The sequence below is a fragment of the Ruditapes philippinarum genome, unplaced genomic scaffold, assembly GCF_026571515.1.
Source record: "Ruditapes philippinarum isolate M1 unplaced genomic scaffold, ASM2657151v2 ctg289_1_1_1_1, whole genome shotgun sequence".
NCBI lineage: Eukaryota > Metazoa > Mollusca > Bivalvia > Venerida > Veneridae > Ruditapes > Ruditapes philippinarum.
Window position 1 is genome coordinate 160270 of NW_026864381.1, and position 16187 is coordinate 176456.

The following is a 16187-nucleotide window of genomic DNA, read 5'->3' on the forward strand; positions in this document are numbered from 1 at the left end:
TCGTGTGTTGTGTGTCCTGAGTTAACATTCTATTTAACATTTTAAGCTTCTCTGGAACCACTGAACCAGTTTCAACCAAATTCAGCATAAAGCATCTATGGGTGAAGGGAAACAAAAATTGTGAAATCCATGGCCCCTGTCCCCCCTGGGGCCTATGGGGTTGGGATAAAACTATAAAAATTTATGCAATCTTTAAAAAAATTTTTTTACTCCTGGGTATTTTAATTCTTTTTATAATTTAAAGAAATTGTAGGCCCTATTGCTGAGTGTAGTAACTGAATGTATTAGAAGGTTGACCTGTTCTTGTATTAATTAATAACAAGGAGGCAGTTTTTTTTATCTGTTGATAATACTGTGCTTGTAGTGATAATGATTTGTCTGTTATATAAAAGATTTTTATTAAGAGTTTGCTCTCTAAGTATTCACACAGTTTAATACGTAAACAGTGATTTATATATATTAATCATCTGAACACAAAGTAACAGAGTAATGGTGTCTTGATAATCATATGTATATATATATATAATAGAAAGTTAGATATTAAACAAAAAAATACTTCAAACAGAAAATTATTATTTAAGACAGGTACATCTTTTTAAATGCTACTTTTACATGAGGAATACTTATAATCATAATTATAATTTAATTAATTACAGATGGCATCCTTGAAAGAGGCATTTGAGCCAATGTTAGAGCAGAGACCGGCTGAGCAAAGCATTCCTGGTCTTGGTGGTTCAAGTACAACATCAAGTAGTGTTCCGTCGTTCTTGCGTTCTTCTACAGATAGTGTCAGAAGTCCATTACAAGTGGCGTCCAACAGTAATACACCTGTATACCAGGCTTCAGTGTCAGCAACTGTACCAAACACAAGTAGTAATCTACCTTATTCCCAGCAGCAAAGTTATCCTACTGCATCGCAGCATCAACAATACACTTCTTATACAGGCACTTCACAACCTGTCACATCAAACACAGGTCTTCAATCTTACCCTGCAGCAAGTTATGCATCTGTTTCAGCAGTATCTAACAGAGCAACGTCAAGTATATCGTCAGCCCCAGTTGGTGTTCCTGCCCCTCCACATGTATTAACAGCTGGTCAAAGTCAGAAGAAACCTGTGCCGAATACAGCAAATATTGATCAACCACAGAAACTGTTATTAGAATCAATTAGACAACAGACAGAACTGTTAAAGAAGAAAATTCAGGCAGCAACTGTCAGTCAAGCTAGTCGTTCTTCAGTCAATGTTCAAAGTACGGATCAACATGTACCTGCATCAACTAGTACCTCCTTTTATCCTAATCCATATACAAATTATGCTACATCATCAGCCAGTCAGGCTACTTCATTGGCAGGTCATGTGACTTCATCAGCCAGTCAGTCTGGCTCACATTCTGGTCATGTGACTTCATCAGCCAATCCAGTACCAGCAAGTCAGTACAGCTCTCAATATTATCAATATAACTATCACTCGGCTCCACCAAATGCAGCACCTCAGACTGTGTCTCAGGTGCAGCCTCCGGTGCCTGTTCCTCAGGTTCAGCCACCTTTACCCACTGAACCTGCCCCACCGCTTCCAACAAATGACCTCCCACCTTTGAGACGGAAACACTACAGATAAAGTATGGCATCATCACTGTTCAGTGTAAATATCCATAAAACAATTTAATATTGTTTATGATACTGTTATTAAAATAATTCAGGGCAGATGGAACTGTCAGTGATAGAAGAAAAAGGTGTAAATTTCATTCTAAGACTGAAAACAAAACATGATCATACTTATCATTTTTAAGTCTTAGTAAAGTAATAAATATCTTGAGAGTTATATATATATATATATATTTAGATTTATATTTTTAACTATCAAAAGAGTTCATTTTGTATATACCTTTTTGTGAATATTGACTGTTATTCTTTATATACGATGCTGTCCGGTAATCTTGCGCACCTAAACACTTATCGGCTAATTTACTACAATTCAAATAAATACAAAATAATCAAAATTATTTTCCTATTTGCAAAAATCATAAAGACATATAATGACACAAATATTTTTTGGAAATAACTCAATTAACTGCAGACTTGCAACAATGTAAACACTTACCACCATGTTTAATCCCAACATTCAATTGTCCGGTGATCTTGCGCATGTATTATGAATGACGTATTGGTAGCTTGTTTTTAAAGTATGGTGTCCAAGTAGTACTATCAATATAAATTTTGTGAGCCCAATTAATGAAAAGTTAATTTAAACTGTTCAAACAAAACTGTAACACAAACTTATTTACATCAAGGGTTTGTTATTTTACTGTTCACTACTAGATCTACACCTGGGACACCTGAAATCATCACTACCAGTCAATGTCTCAATTTCCGTACATAATTTCAGATGCATTGACTACACACCCCCAGTTAACAAATTAAATGCTCTTGTGTAGACCCTTTTACGCTTCCGTAAAAAAAATGAAAAGCGCGGGAGGGGCTTTCCATTGTGACAAGATGGCGGGAATCGGCAGGAGATAACAACTGCACACCTTTATTTGCAAAGGGAAAAAAAAGGAAATTTACAACGTTTTATCGGTTCAATACTGTTTTAAAATGTGTGATATTGATTGTCATTCTTGCTGGACGTAAAATTTTGGAACTGATTGAATAGACAGGAATATAATGGGAAAATAGGTCAGTGGGCGTGTTTATGAATAAATAATTAGGATGACGAAATAATGTAAACAAACATGTTTGACAGATATTTTTTTAACTTTCTTACCTTGTTATAACTCAAAGTAAGTCCAAGTCACAAATTTTGGCTGAAAAATTCTAGCGACAGCATAAACAAACAACCAAACGAAAGGAAATTCCAAGTGCGCAAGATCACCGGCCGCGCAAGATCACCGGACATGACTGTAGTAGGGAGAAATAATTACATAATTTACATGCATGAAGCATAAATATTACAATATTTTGATTCTCGCATTCTGTGTTCTTACGACATTGTAAACTATTATTCATGACAGAAATCGCCAATGCTGCTGCTAACATTTCTAGAAAATCACAACATTTTAAAGTATTGTTAAATATTTTAAATATAAAATAAATTTATTTTTTGGTGTTTTAACATTTTTTGAAAATTGTTAACTACTTTAGTTTGATTTGAAATCTGTAATATGTAATATGTCTGAACTACTTAATATTTACACTGTTGTTTTTTTTACAAGTTTTGTTATGAATGATACAGGTATTATTTCATGGTTGAACTCTGATTTATCACAGTGAGTGATATAAGTAATAATCAAATGATAATTTTTTCTTGATAATTTTTTTTAATGCAGCGAGGGACAAATTTATACACAGTGATTGATATAAGTAATATTTCGGATGAAAGTTTTTTGTGCTTTTACTATAACTTCTTTATTTTTCAAAATGTTTACTTCAAATTTCAAATTATATTTCTTATCACCACCCATGTTATATGTGTTAAGGTTCATAAATCTAACACCAATAATATCAGAATTATCTCCCCCTATAATGTACATTTTACTTTAAAATTTTGTTTTCTCTTAATTTTTTCATTTCTTCAGTGATTTACTTTAAATACATGTTCCTCATTACAGTGTAACTTCCGAATTCCGGAACTTCTGAAATCCGGAAACTTCTAAAAACCGAACAATTTTTTCGGTCCCGATTTTTCCCTTCTATTTTCTATTAATATAATACTTCTGAATTCCGGAACTTCTAAATTCTGAATTCCGGACGATATTTTCGAAAAATTAGAGTCAAATCAAGGCAATTTTACCTCCAAATACCGGAAATATCCAAAGGTGTGAAATACATTGGAAACCCTGCAGGAAGATTTAATCTCCCTATCGATTGTTTACTAATTAGCGGTGATCGTGTAATTTGACACGCGTTAAAATCACAAACTAAAATGGTATGTTTCAAGTGATGCGGTTAGTCAAAGTAATTTACGGCGGTCAGTTAATTTGAAGTGTTTATTAGCGGATTAAATGACAATTAATGGGACAATGTATGCATCAAACGTCTTTAGGGATTTTATTGCATTTGATGTAATAATTAATTAACTAGCATCGGACGATATGTAAGTTTATGCAATTAACAACATTTTTACAAACTGATATGATATTACAGTAATGGCCACATCGTCCTTAACATTTAGTGATATTAAGTCTTGTCCACATTATCATAAACCTCTGAATTCCGGAAACCTCTGAAATCCGAACTTTTTGACAAGTCCCATGGGTGTTCGGTTTTCGGAAGTTACACTGTATAATGTTATGGTTGGTATCTCCAGCACCAATATTTCAAGTTTTATCTCCCCTACAGAATTAAGAGTTTTTATCGTTTAGTCTTAACATCATTATTTCTTATGAGAGATTTACTTTAAAATGAAAAATACATAAATAATTATGATCCTCATCATCACTCACATCATATGTGGTAAGGTTCATATTTCCTTTTTGAACTCGGAATTTACTTGAAAATTGTTATTGTTTTACTGTTATCTTCTTTATTCCAAATGGTATCTTCTTGCAATATAATTGTTCCATTTTATCACTGTCATCATGCATGTAAAGGTGCAATTATCTATATTCTATACAAGAATGTTAAATGTTTTAGGCATAGTGTTCTTACATTAATGTTTTTATAATGAATTTTGTTTATGTTTTGAACCTGTAAAATATAGGTATTTTTCAAAACTAGTTTAACCTACAGATATACAGAATGTACAAAATTAATATTGTACAAGTTGCTTGAGTTTATTATTTTGATAGTCAACATATGTTTTACAATATAAAATATTCTTTCAATTTGTAAGTACGATATTGCCTCATTGATTGTGTGCCACTATTTATAGAACATAGAGAGAGGATTATACTTATTAAGGTTGTTTTGTTCTATTTGTATCATAATGTACAAACATGGACATTTGACGCCCCATGTCATATATGCAGCTCTGATATCACATCCTATCCATTAAAATGTTTGCTAGGACATTGTATGCAAATGATAAAGCTTTAATATTCATGACATCAACCGGGCACTAAATTGGTGGATTGAAAGATGGGCAATTCCCTTTAAAATATTCAACACAGTGAGGATTAATATCAGAAAGGTGGGTCAGGATGTTCCTGAGTTATTACTAACTGTTTTATGTTAATATTTTGTTTAATTCAAAAACATTATATATGTACATTGAAAGGCAAGTGATAATTCTACTGTATATTTCTTAGAATTATGAGAAAGTTTGACAGTTAACTGTAAAATCAGAAATTTAGCAAGGGATTAAAACTCACAAATTAAAGATTTTTGTGGAAACAAATGTTTGCTATATATTTTATGAATGTATCTGATAAAAGTAGAAACTTGGGAAAATTTTAACCTGGCTAATTTGTCTCCAAGATGTTGATTAAAACACAGTAAGGAAAAATTGGGTATCAAATGTCCATGGATCTGTCATCTGCTTTATCTCTTGTACTGTAGGGTTAAATGTGTAATATTCTTATGTAATAAAAATTATGATGTTTTCAGATGTGAATTAAAATGTTAAGACTAAATTTATTGTGTTTAGTTTCTTATGATTTTCATTCAACGTTAGAGGCCTTTTTAGCTCACCTGTCACAAAGTGACAGGGTGAGCTTTTGTGATCGCTTTTCGTCCGTCGTCCGTCCGTCCGTAAACTTTTGCTTTAAATGACATCTCCTCATAAACCACTGTGCCAATTTCATCCAAACTTCACAGGAATGTTCCTTTGGTGGTCACCTTTAAAAATTGTTCAAAGAATTTAATTCCATGCAGAACTCTGGTTGCCATGGCAACCAATAGTAAAAACTTAAAAAAATCTTCTTTTAAAGAACCCAAAGAGCTAGAGCTAAGATATTTAGCATGAAACATGTTCTAATGGGTGTCTACCAAGTTTGTTCAAATAAAAGCCCTGGGGTCAAAATTGGCCCCGCCCCTGGGGGTCATTGATTTTCCCTATATGCATATAGTAAAAACTTAAAAAATCTTCTTTTAAAGAACCGTAAGAGCTAGAGCTTAGATATTTGGCATGAAACATCTTCTAGTGAATGTCTACCAAGTTTGTTCAAATAAAAGCCCTGGGGTCAAAATTGGCCCCGCCCCAGGGGGTCATTGATTTTCCCTATATGCATATAGTAAAAACTTAAAAATCTTCTTTTAAAGAACCCAAAGAGCTAGAGCTAAGATATTAAGCATGAAACATCTTCTAGTGAGTGTCTACCAAGTTTGTTCAAATTAAAGCCCTGGGGTCAAAATTGGCCCCGCCCCGGGGGTCATTGATTTTCCCTATATGCGTATAGTAAAAACTTAAAAAATCTTCTTTTAAAGAACCATAAGAGCTAGAGCTTAGATATTTGGCATGAAACATCTTCTAGTGAATGTCTACCAAGTTTGTTCAAATAAAAGCCCTGGGGTCAAAATTGACCCCGCCCCAGGGGGTCATAGATTTTCCCTATATGCATATAGTAAAAACTTAAAAAATCTTCTTTTAAAGAACCCAAAGAGCTAGAGCTAAGATATTTAGCATGAAACATCTTCTAATGAGTATCTACCAAGTTTGTTTAAATAAAAGCCCTGGGGTCAAAATTGGCCCTGCCCCAGGGGGTCATTGATTTTCCCTATATGCATATAGTAAAAACTTAAAAAATCTTCTTTTAAAGAACTCAAAGAGCTAGAGCTAAGATATTTAAAACATGGCTGTGGTAATGTATAAGGTGGTAACCATTCAACAATCATTTGATTTATCTGTATTAAATACCAGAACGGGGCGTCGGTGGCCAAGTGGTTAAGGTCGTTGACTTCAAACCACTTACCCCTCACCGCTGTGGGTTCGAATCCCGACAGGGACTTTGGATTTTTTCATGTGAGGAAGCTATCCAGCTAGCTTATGGAACGTCGGTGGTTCTACTTAGGTGCTTGTTCGTGCCTGAAATAATGCACGGAAGGGCACCTGAGGTCTTCCTTGGGACGTCACAATATGACCTATACTGCATTGATGTGACGTAAACCCCCCCCCCCCCATTAAATAACAAGAGCCATGTCAACATGGCCATCCCTCGCCGAATGTGTTTGCTCATTGGAAGAATATATATGTAGTAGAGCAGAATAATTCAATTTTAAGAGGTCTTTTGGTAATGAAAACTGATGGCTGAAGTGATTACAGATTTGAAACCTATGTGAATACTGATGGCTGAAAATAACAAAGGGCAATAACTGAAAAATAATGCAGGGTAAGTTATCATTCTTGTGTGCTGCACTCCTCCTCAATGAGATCTATCCACCTATGAAGTTTCAAGTTGATATCTCAAAGGCTTTTATAGTTATGCTCTGGACAAAAATTAAGCATGAAAAATAACAAAGGGCAATAACTGAAAAATTATGCAGGGTAGAGTTATCATTCTTGTGCACTGCACTCCTCCTCAATATGATCTATCCACCTATGAAGTTTAAAGTCGATACCTCAAATACTCCGGACAATAATGTCTGACGGACAGAAGGACGGACGGAGACTATTTCTTTATCCCCCGCCACCTTTCGGTGAGGGATAAAAAAAAAACAAAACAGAACAAAATCTGGTAAGATACCTTATTTTCATTTTGAATAAAATGTAGAGGAATCAATAATTAAGGTGTGTTCAGTTTTATTTTGCCATGATTTTGCAGATCTTCTCATATAGGTGGGAAAACCTACCTTCATAATGGTAACCATTGAGTAGAAAGATATCGTAAAAGTAAATTAAAGAAAATACAAACAAATAGAACAGTTGTAAGTGTTTTTATTCCACATGTATTAGTACATTCAAGTACCATCAATAACAATACACTATAAAATATTCTTGATGGATGAATTTAAGATCTACTATAACAATCATTTCTGATTCTCATAAAAAATATCTATCTATTCAATATCTGATATAACAGAAGAATGGTAGGACCATTTATCATTTTTTTCTCCCACTGGTAAGCATGTACCGTAAGTATATGAAGTTGAAAGTTTTATAACTTGCAACCAATTTAGATTTATCTTTTAATCAAACTAACACATAAAAATTGATTAAAACTGTCTAAAACAAATGTTACAGAAGATCTCAAAATTCATAAAGGAATATTTGCTGAACTTGTTTTTGAATATTTTAAAGACAGGTAATAAGTTTAAAATCATATTGTTAAAACAACACTATCACTGGCTAAATTTAAAACTAGTGACTAAAACATGACAATGTCAGTTCACAACTGATTAAAACTATTCAACCTGAAATTAAAACTATAAATATAAACTGTTCAAGCAAATAAACCATGATATTAATAATTTAAACTAACAACTGGACTATCCAAAGTTAGCTATCTATGCTACAACTTTAATTGGATTTTTTTTTTTACACTTTATTTCTTATTTTTTGTCAGAAGCAAAATAAATTGCAAATCCATGCAATAAGCATTTTTAACTCTGGAGATCTTTACAGTATCTCTGTGACTTAAAACAACAAATTTAACTCTGCCATTATTGACAAGTATAGATCAAGGTAAGCCTGGCTATCTCTAAAGTTTGACTAGTCAAAGTTTATCCTGTTGACTTGTAATTTTTCACCTTTTGAAAATATTCAACAGAAAGCTCCAAATTTAAAACAGCAAAATCCTGTACATAAATTTTATGATATGAGAGTTAAAACCAACTTGAGGTAACTTGATTTAAATAAGCAGAATTTCATTTCAACTGCCACAAATATCTTACACAATAATTTCCAACATTATTAACGTGTTTCATATTTCATATAGAGTAGTATGTATGATATAAATATAGACTTTTTAGCTAGTGAATATGATATACATGTATACTGAAAGAAATTATTATTGACCGAGATGTGGATTTGAGAAAACAACCTTAGTGAATGTTCTGATATGGAGCCGTTACTTGTAACAAAAACTTATGTTTAAATCAATCTCAGACAGGCATTTCAGAGGTGTTTTTAGATTATATAACAAAATCTAAAACTAACTTTTAATACTCCAGCTGTTAACATTAAATAATTGAGAATAAAATAACATTCATGCATATAAAAATACTAAAATATCATAGACTCCTAACTTTTATGAAATATTTGATATATTTTCTTCTAATATTTCATAATAAAATGTCAAATTTCTGATGTATATATACACAAACATAGCCCAATGTTAGCATTAATTAAAATTAAGTTAAGACATACAAAAATTACTATATTAACGGTTTTGCAAACATTTGGCATTTATATATATATTAAAATAGTTTGCTTTATAAATAAGCAAACCTAAAATATTTACATGGTAAGTTTCAGAAACCAAGTTGAATTAAATAAGATAAATTATACTTTTCATTAAACAGCAAATATTTAACCCTTTCTTTTCTGCTAAGTTGAAGTCTGTTAACAAACTTCAAAGCCTAGCCATTATAGAAATAAGCTAGCCTGCACATTTATAACCAGATTCTACAATGTTAGCTCTCAAACTTCTTAGCTCATCAAAATATCTGTAATATAAATAATGAACTGCTTCAAAATTTATGTTTGGCTAGCTCATCAGGTAAAGTTCATACTCCAAATTTTCAAAAATACAAAAAAAAAAAGAAAAAAGAAATTTCAATATTGTCATATCTCGGGTAAATTTTGATTTATTGTTAACTATATCTGATTTCCAGTATAATACCAACACTACCTGTCAGATAATTATCATACTGTGCAATGTACAACTTGTAAAATGTGTGTTTATATATACTTTTGTACAATGAAAATTGTGTTTGTGGACACATCAAGATGTTGTACCACTGTTTAAAATGTGTGTAGCCTGTAGGACTAGTGACACACTGTTTAAAGACAAAGCATGTGGATAGTTAAAGAAGATTCTATGTTGTGAAGATGTAAAGTTATGATAAACCTAGTCTTACTACCATCACGAAAAATATAAAATTTGCTTCAAATCAGTCAAGTGCTGCAATAAAAAGCTGTACGAAAGATTTTAGTAGTAAGACTAGATATAACTAAAACAACTAAAGAGACAAGATATCTACCAAAAGTTTGAAAAAAAATTACCAAAATGTGTAACAAAATCATTATTTTAATACACATCTTAATTTACTATCTTTCATTTCTCTGGAGAAATTGTGAAAAAAATCACTTATTTTTCTCTTGTTGTAATTATTACACTCATTTTCAACAAATTAAAAATATCATCCAATGCTAAAAGGATGTCACAAAATATATCTTTAATTAAAAAGATATTAGTCAATGTATACAAACTCTTTCCTTATTTGCATTAATGAAAGATGTGAGAATAAACTTAAACTTCAAATTAAACAATTCAACAGTTGCAATAAAAGTGAACTATCCTTAAAAAACTAAGCGAAAGGACGAAAGAAATGGTTTTAAAAATGGCATTAAAACATAACAGTAATATTTGCTATACATGTATAAATGTCTGATTGATGATAAATAAACACCATGGTTAGTTCGTCTAGGTCATTCACCGACCTGTGTGTCCCTGACCCTCTTATTCTATGATTGAATTCTATGAAAAAATATTTCTTCTCTGTTTTCTTGATTAACAGTCTTGATGGAAATACAAATGACTTTGTGTGCATAGTACTTACTGGTTTTAATGACGTTGAAATGAGAATGATGCATTAAAGTATCTTAAGATATTGGCTGTCTTATATTCAACAGCACTGAATTAGTGAATGAGTCGTGCTATAATATGAAGTTAAATGTTACTCTAAAAAAATTAATCTAAGCTATCATACAAATTTAACTTTGTTCTAAAATGATCAGTATTTAAAAAGACCTAAAAATAATCTCGGAGGTGTGGTATAATTAATTGCAACACTTATTTTAAGTAATGAAGAAAGCAATGAAATTTGGTATCATAAGAAATGAATTTATTTACATGTACTAAAAAAACTATTAATAATAGCTGTTTGCAGGACTACTTTTGAATCTTATAAACAAATTTAAAGTTAAAAATGTCAATACAAAAAAGCCATTAAACTGGTATAAGATATGTAAATGAAAGAAATAAACTGTACTCATTTCAACACTAGCAGTTTATAATTTCTGTCTGGACATATACATATGTATGTTTATTTATATAAATGAAATGGTTATAATATCAAAACGGGTGATATATCTTAAATGTCACAAGATACCTGGTCTGGTATATAATACTTGAATTACATTTTGAATTTTTCATACAATTTGAAGCAAGAAAATTTTTGACATTTGCTTAAAAACTGATTCCTTCTTTATGCAAAGGCAAGTATCAAACAGCCGTCAAATTTTCAAACAAAGTTTCTACATCTAGTCAAGATCAAAAATGGTTTATGCATACAAATATGTGTAAACAAGGTGGTTTTAATAATTTGATTGTCAACTTACATGAATCTTAGTATAAAATATGATGTCAAAATAATCAGCATTTGGTTATAAAATGATGACAATTTTAGAAACATGACGGTGAATTAAGACACAAACAAAATTGTATATAATCTTATGTTATATAACTGTCACCTTATTAAAACAAAAAGGTATGTACTTTAAAAAAATTAAAAAGACAAGAAAAAACTAATAAAAAACAACACAAATTTTTAATAATATTGGTAAATGTTATAAATATATGATATTTTAATATTGGTTGCCATTAGTTTTGTCTCTACGTGTCATAGACAGATCTGGGGAGCTGCCACGAATACGTTCATTTCTCAGCCACGTTAACATACTGCTATTTGGTCCAATATTACTATTCTGACTAATGTTTGGCCTCAGTTGCTCCCACGCGGACAATCTCTGCTCTTCTTTAGGAAGAGCATTAGAGATAGCTTTCATATGCTCACCGTCACTTGTACCGCCGACTGTGTGCCGTCTACGCTTCCTTTTCTCACTTCTTTTACGATTAGTTGGGGGCGGGGAAGCCGACCTAGATTTTGAACTTGTAGGAATGTCAGTATTATTAGAATTTTTGTTTTTATCTACAACGTTCTGAGACAGTTTAACATTAACCTCAGTTTTCTCTGACTTTGATATGGGTCTATACTCTGTTCTACTTGGAGAATTAGGTATATAAGTTTCCCACTTGGGAAGAGCGTTCGACTGAGACGACATTACAGGTTTAGAGACAAACTGAGGAGTAGAATATCCAGCACTGTGTCTGCTGTCGGCAGACATTACTGATGGACTCGAAATTACAACCATTACAGAAGACACTCTAGAGTCAGTATCTTGCCTCTCTAATCCTCTGTTACTTCCACTTAATATAGCACTATCAACTGAATATGTTACATCACTTTGTAAACTTACTCCATAACTATTACCACTCCTTGACAAAGCATTCAAGTTTGGTTCACTATTTCCCTCATACATAGGATTATGAGTTGTGGATCGTTCGAATCGCGTTGCGAAACCTATTTTAGTATCCGACTTTGGGGGAGTCCTGTGTAGACTCGGATCTCGGAACTGTTTTGATGGGAAATCTGAAGAATTGTTTTGTCGACTCATAACAGAAGACAGAGGAACCTGTGGTGGTAACCTATGCTGGGCGGATTGTGATTCCCCGGACTCAGAAGTAGTTGTGTTTGTACTTAAACTTGAATTACTAGAATAATTTGGCACTCTCCTTGGAGGTGGTGGGGCTATAGATACAGACTGGGAAAGTTTTGGACTAGATAATGTCTGTAGTTTCTGATCAAATGTTGAGGTAAGAGTTGTTAATAAATCAAGTCCTTCTTCTGAATCTGTTGATGCCCATGACATTCTGCTATCTCTTTTTTCAATAAGATCTATCAAAGAGTCTAAGGATCCTCTACGCACAGAATTACTTCTAGCAAGTCCTACACTTCTACGTTTTATTTCTGCAGAATCTCTTTTAGAGCGGTCTTCACCTTTTCTGGCTCTAACTTGAGCTAAAGGTCTGCTTGGACTTTTTTTCTGTCCATTTGCCATGTTTTCAAGTGAACCTGTACGCTTAGATTGTGCTACTAAAGATTCTACACTTGTTTGTTTGGGAGGTCGAGACGACCTTGAGCTTGAAGTGTTTCCTTTCACGACGAAGTATTTACCTCCACCTTGTTGTCTACTGCCACTTGACTGATTTACATCACGAGTATTCCTGTAGTCATTAGAAGTGATCTTACGCTTATTTAAAAAATCTTTATTTATTCCCATTTTCCCATAATCTTGTGCATTTAACAGATCTTCAACACTATGTCTGTCTTCAATTTCTAACTCTTGTTGTGTTTGTAGAATATCCTGTTCAATTCTTTGTTTTTCCAACTTTCTTTTCTCCAGGTCCCTCTGCCTTCTCTCTTCCCTCTCCCTTAATGCCCGTGCTTCCATTTCTATCCTCTTTAAACTATCAATAGTTTCCTTACTTAATCTACTGTAACTGCCACTTAACGTACTGTGTGACAACTCTAATTCATCATTTCTGTCTAACAGTTCATCAGAAAAATACCTGGTTGTTGGATTTAAATAAGAACTTTCCTTATCTGAATCGATAAAATCAAAATCCTTGAATTCCCTGTCACAGAACTCCTGAGACTTGGCCATACGTCGGTCTGTAACAACTTCAGTAGTGGACTGTTTAATGACTTCTGTTGATCGCTGCATTGCAGCCAGATTTGGACTACTTCTTGATGTATTGTCTATTTTTCTGGTACGAAGAAGTATTTCCTGATCTATATTTCTTTCGTTGAAGGCTTGAGGTACCTCGGATACAGACACACTACGTTTCTCAACTGCAGGTGGCAGCTCTCCTCTCAACTTCCTGTTAGCTGCTTCAACTATACTGCTCACTATTTCCTGTGGATTCACTTCTGAAAGTAAAACATAATTCTCCAGAAAATATAATCAAAACATGTACATTTTTTTTTCATTTTTTTTTTTTTAAATTTATGTGCAACACATTTTATCTCAACAACAAAGCCTTAAGTCCCACATATTGAAACTGATTTAAATAACAAGTCCTTATTGGTCACGTTTTTACATATAAAAAATCTATCAGCCCAAAATATCCTACAGAAAACTGTTTAAAGGGACTCCGCTGATTTTTTTTGACATGACAGGAATAAAGATTAATGTTCCATTAGATGAAGGTCTAGCCCAATAATGAGTGTGCAAAATCACTCGCTCTGTTTTTCTAAAATAAGTATTCTTATTGGGAAAAATAGCAGAAAGTCAAGAAAGCAGTAAGTGAGCTTGGGTAAAGGACCATTACCATTAAGTCATAGAGGACCCATAAAGATGAAATTAAGGTATAAATTACCTGGATCATCCCTGGTACTAGATGTTACACCAGAGATTAATGACACACATTCTGTAGCATCATCATCTGTTGGTACATAATTGTCATTCTCCCAGGATCCGAAGAACCATTCATACTGAAATAGTCAATACATATACATACATGTATAATGTTAGGAATAATGAAAATAAACCAAAAATACCTTTAAAGCAAAACTTACAAGATTTCATAGATATCTATTGAAATAAAAGTAATTAATTTACAAGATGTTTTCATAACATATTAATTTTCCCAATCTAAAATATGTCAACAAATAGCTATAAAGTTATGATAAATAAATCTGATTAAAGAAATAAATCAAGGTCATTTAAGAGTCAATGTCATATTTCATTAAAATAATGTCCTTGACCTGAGGTATTTGAGTCTAAGTCGGAAGGCTGCAGCTTATAGATGAGATTTTATGAACACATTTTCCTAGAACCATCTATTTCAAGAGCATAAAAATAACAATAGATGCTCTTAACACAAACTTTGCCTTTTCAAATATAAAGCAAGAAAATAGAATATTATTTTTTACAAGTTCATGTATTTTTTTTCTGGAGAATTGAATATTTTACTTTGACACATATTTAACACAGATTTATCCCAATTAATGACAGAGCATGTAAACATATCATTTCAGAAAATAAACTTGTTAGATAGGATGCCCTGACGAAAGAAAATCAAAATGAAGAAGGAACATCTGTCATATGGTCAGTCCTTCATTACAGTTAATGATCAAGTCTTAATAGCAAACCATAATTTTGCTTTGAAGAAAGAAAACAAGAAGAGAAAAGAAATGGACAAGCGGGTGTCAAAATCTCAAATAAATGGCTAAGGAGCTATTTAATGAATTTATTTAGAAAAGAAACATTATCTTTGAATAAATCATAAACATAATTTTAGACTATTTCAGAGATATATTAACGTATATGTATACTTACATGAAGTACTATGCTCTCTATAATCTTACAATGATCAGACATATCAGTTACCATGGATACCATATTATCATCAGATTTCCTAATTAAGGTAGGTCCAAAAACTATGGCAAGATTCTTGGCTTCCATCTGTAAAAGTTACAACAATGGCTATATTAATTATACAAACATATATTTCCATAGTATTTAATCTTACATAAGAAACAAAAATCTGATTATGTTTCATAGAAATAAGTCAGTTCTCTATATGCTTTCAACTTTTGACAATTATATGATCAACAAGAAATCTTCTTATTAAGATAAAGTTACATCAAACACTATAGAGGTTATAAAGTCAATTTCCAGCTTAACTGATACAGCAATGTCTCGTTAAGTTTTCAATGTTTATTTTCACAGAAGCTTTGTAGCAATTCTAACTATTTTGAGGCAAAAATGACCTTTTTATTTTAGATGTCTGCACAACTATTCATTTGCATCTTTTATGTTTCTACAGATATGAAGCCACAGTGGTGAGAGGCAAGGCCATGGAAGTCCAAATTTATATCTACAACTTACTGATATATTTATCAAGTAGTTTAAGTAGTAAAGTAGTACTATAAAATCTACAGATTTATCTATAGAATTGTACATGTACAATGAAATAACATCTTACTTCAAGAGTCAATCACACTTCAGGTGATATTTCAATACCATATAAAAATTAGTTGCACACTTACTCTGTTAATATCTCCATATTGAGCTACTTTGTTAAGATGTTTAGCTAGATGTTTAAATGTTTCAAAATGATGTTCTGGTAGTTCATGTATGAGACGTTTTAACTTTAACATTCTCCTTTCTGGATCCTCTATTCTGTTAGCATCAATAAATGGTTGGTACAAATCTGAAAAATTAAATATTTAAAATTAACAC

General features: G+C 32.2%; 2 protein-coding genes across 12 annotated transcripts in view; one reads left to right on the forward strand and one right to left on the reverse strand.

Moving 5' to 3' along the window:
* Nucleotides 1–1914, forward strand: part of LOC132725405 (uncharacterized) — a 32995-nt gene extending 31081 nt beyond the window's left edge. The window contains exon 18 of the mRNA XM_060710515.1: nucleotides 657–1914. Within this exon, the coding sequence (XP_060566498.1) occupies nucleotides 657–1619 (963 nt within the window). The 3' untranslated portion in view covers nucleotides 1620–1914. The remainder of the gene's footprint in view (nucleotides 1–656) is intronic.
* A 9759-nt stretch (nucleotides 1915–11673) lies between these two features.
* Nucleotides 11674–16187, reverse strand: part of LOC132725406 (rho GTPase-activating protein 21-like) — a 68534-nt gene continuing 64020 nt past the window's right edge. For all 11 annotated transcript variants that reach the window (XM_060710518.1, XM_060710525.1, XM_060710523.1 and 8 more), the window contains 4 exons: nucleotides 15995–16158; nucleotides 15282–15407; nucleotides 14320–14434; nucleotides 11674–13870 (listed from right to left, as the gene is read on the reverse strand). In XM_060710518.1, the coding sequence (XP_060566501.1) occupies nucleotides 11685–13870; nucleotides 14320–14434; nucleotides 15282–15407; nucleotides 15995–16158 (2591 nt within the window). In that variant the 3' untranslated portion in view covers nucleotides 11674–11684. The remainder of the gene's footprint in view (nucleotides 13871–14319; nucleotides 14435–15281; nucleotides 15408–15994; nucleotides 16159–16187) is intronic.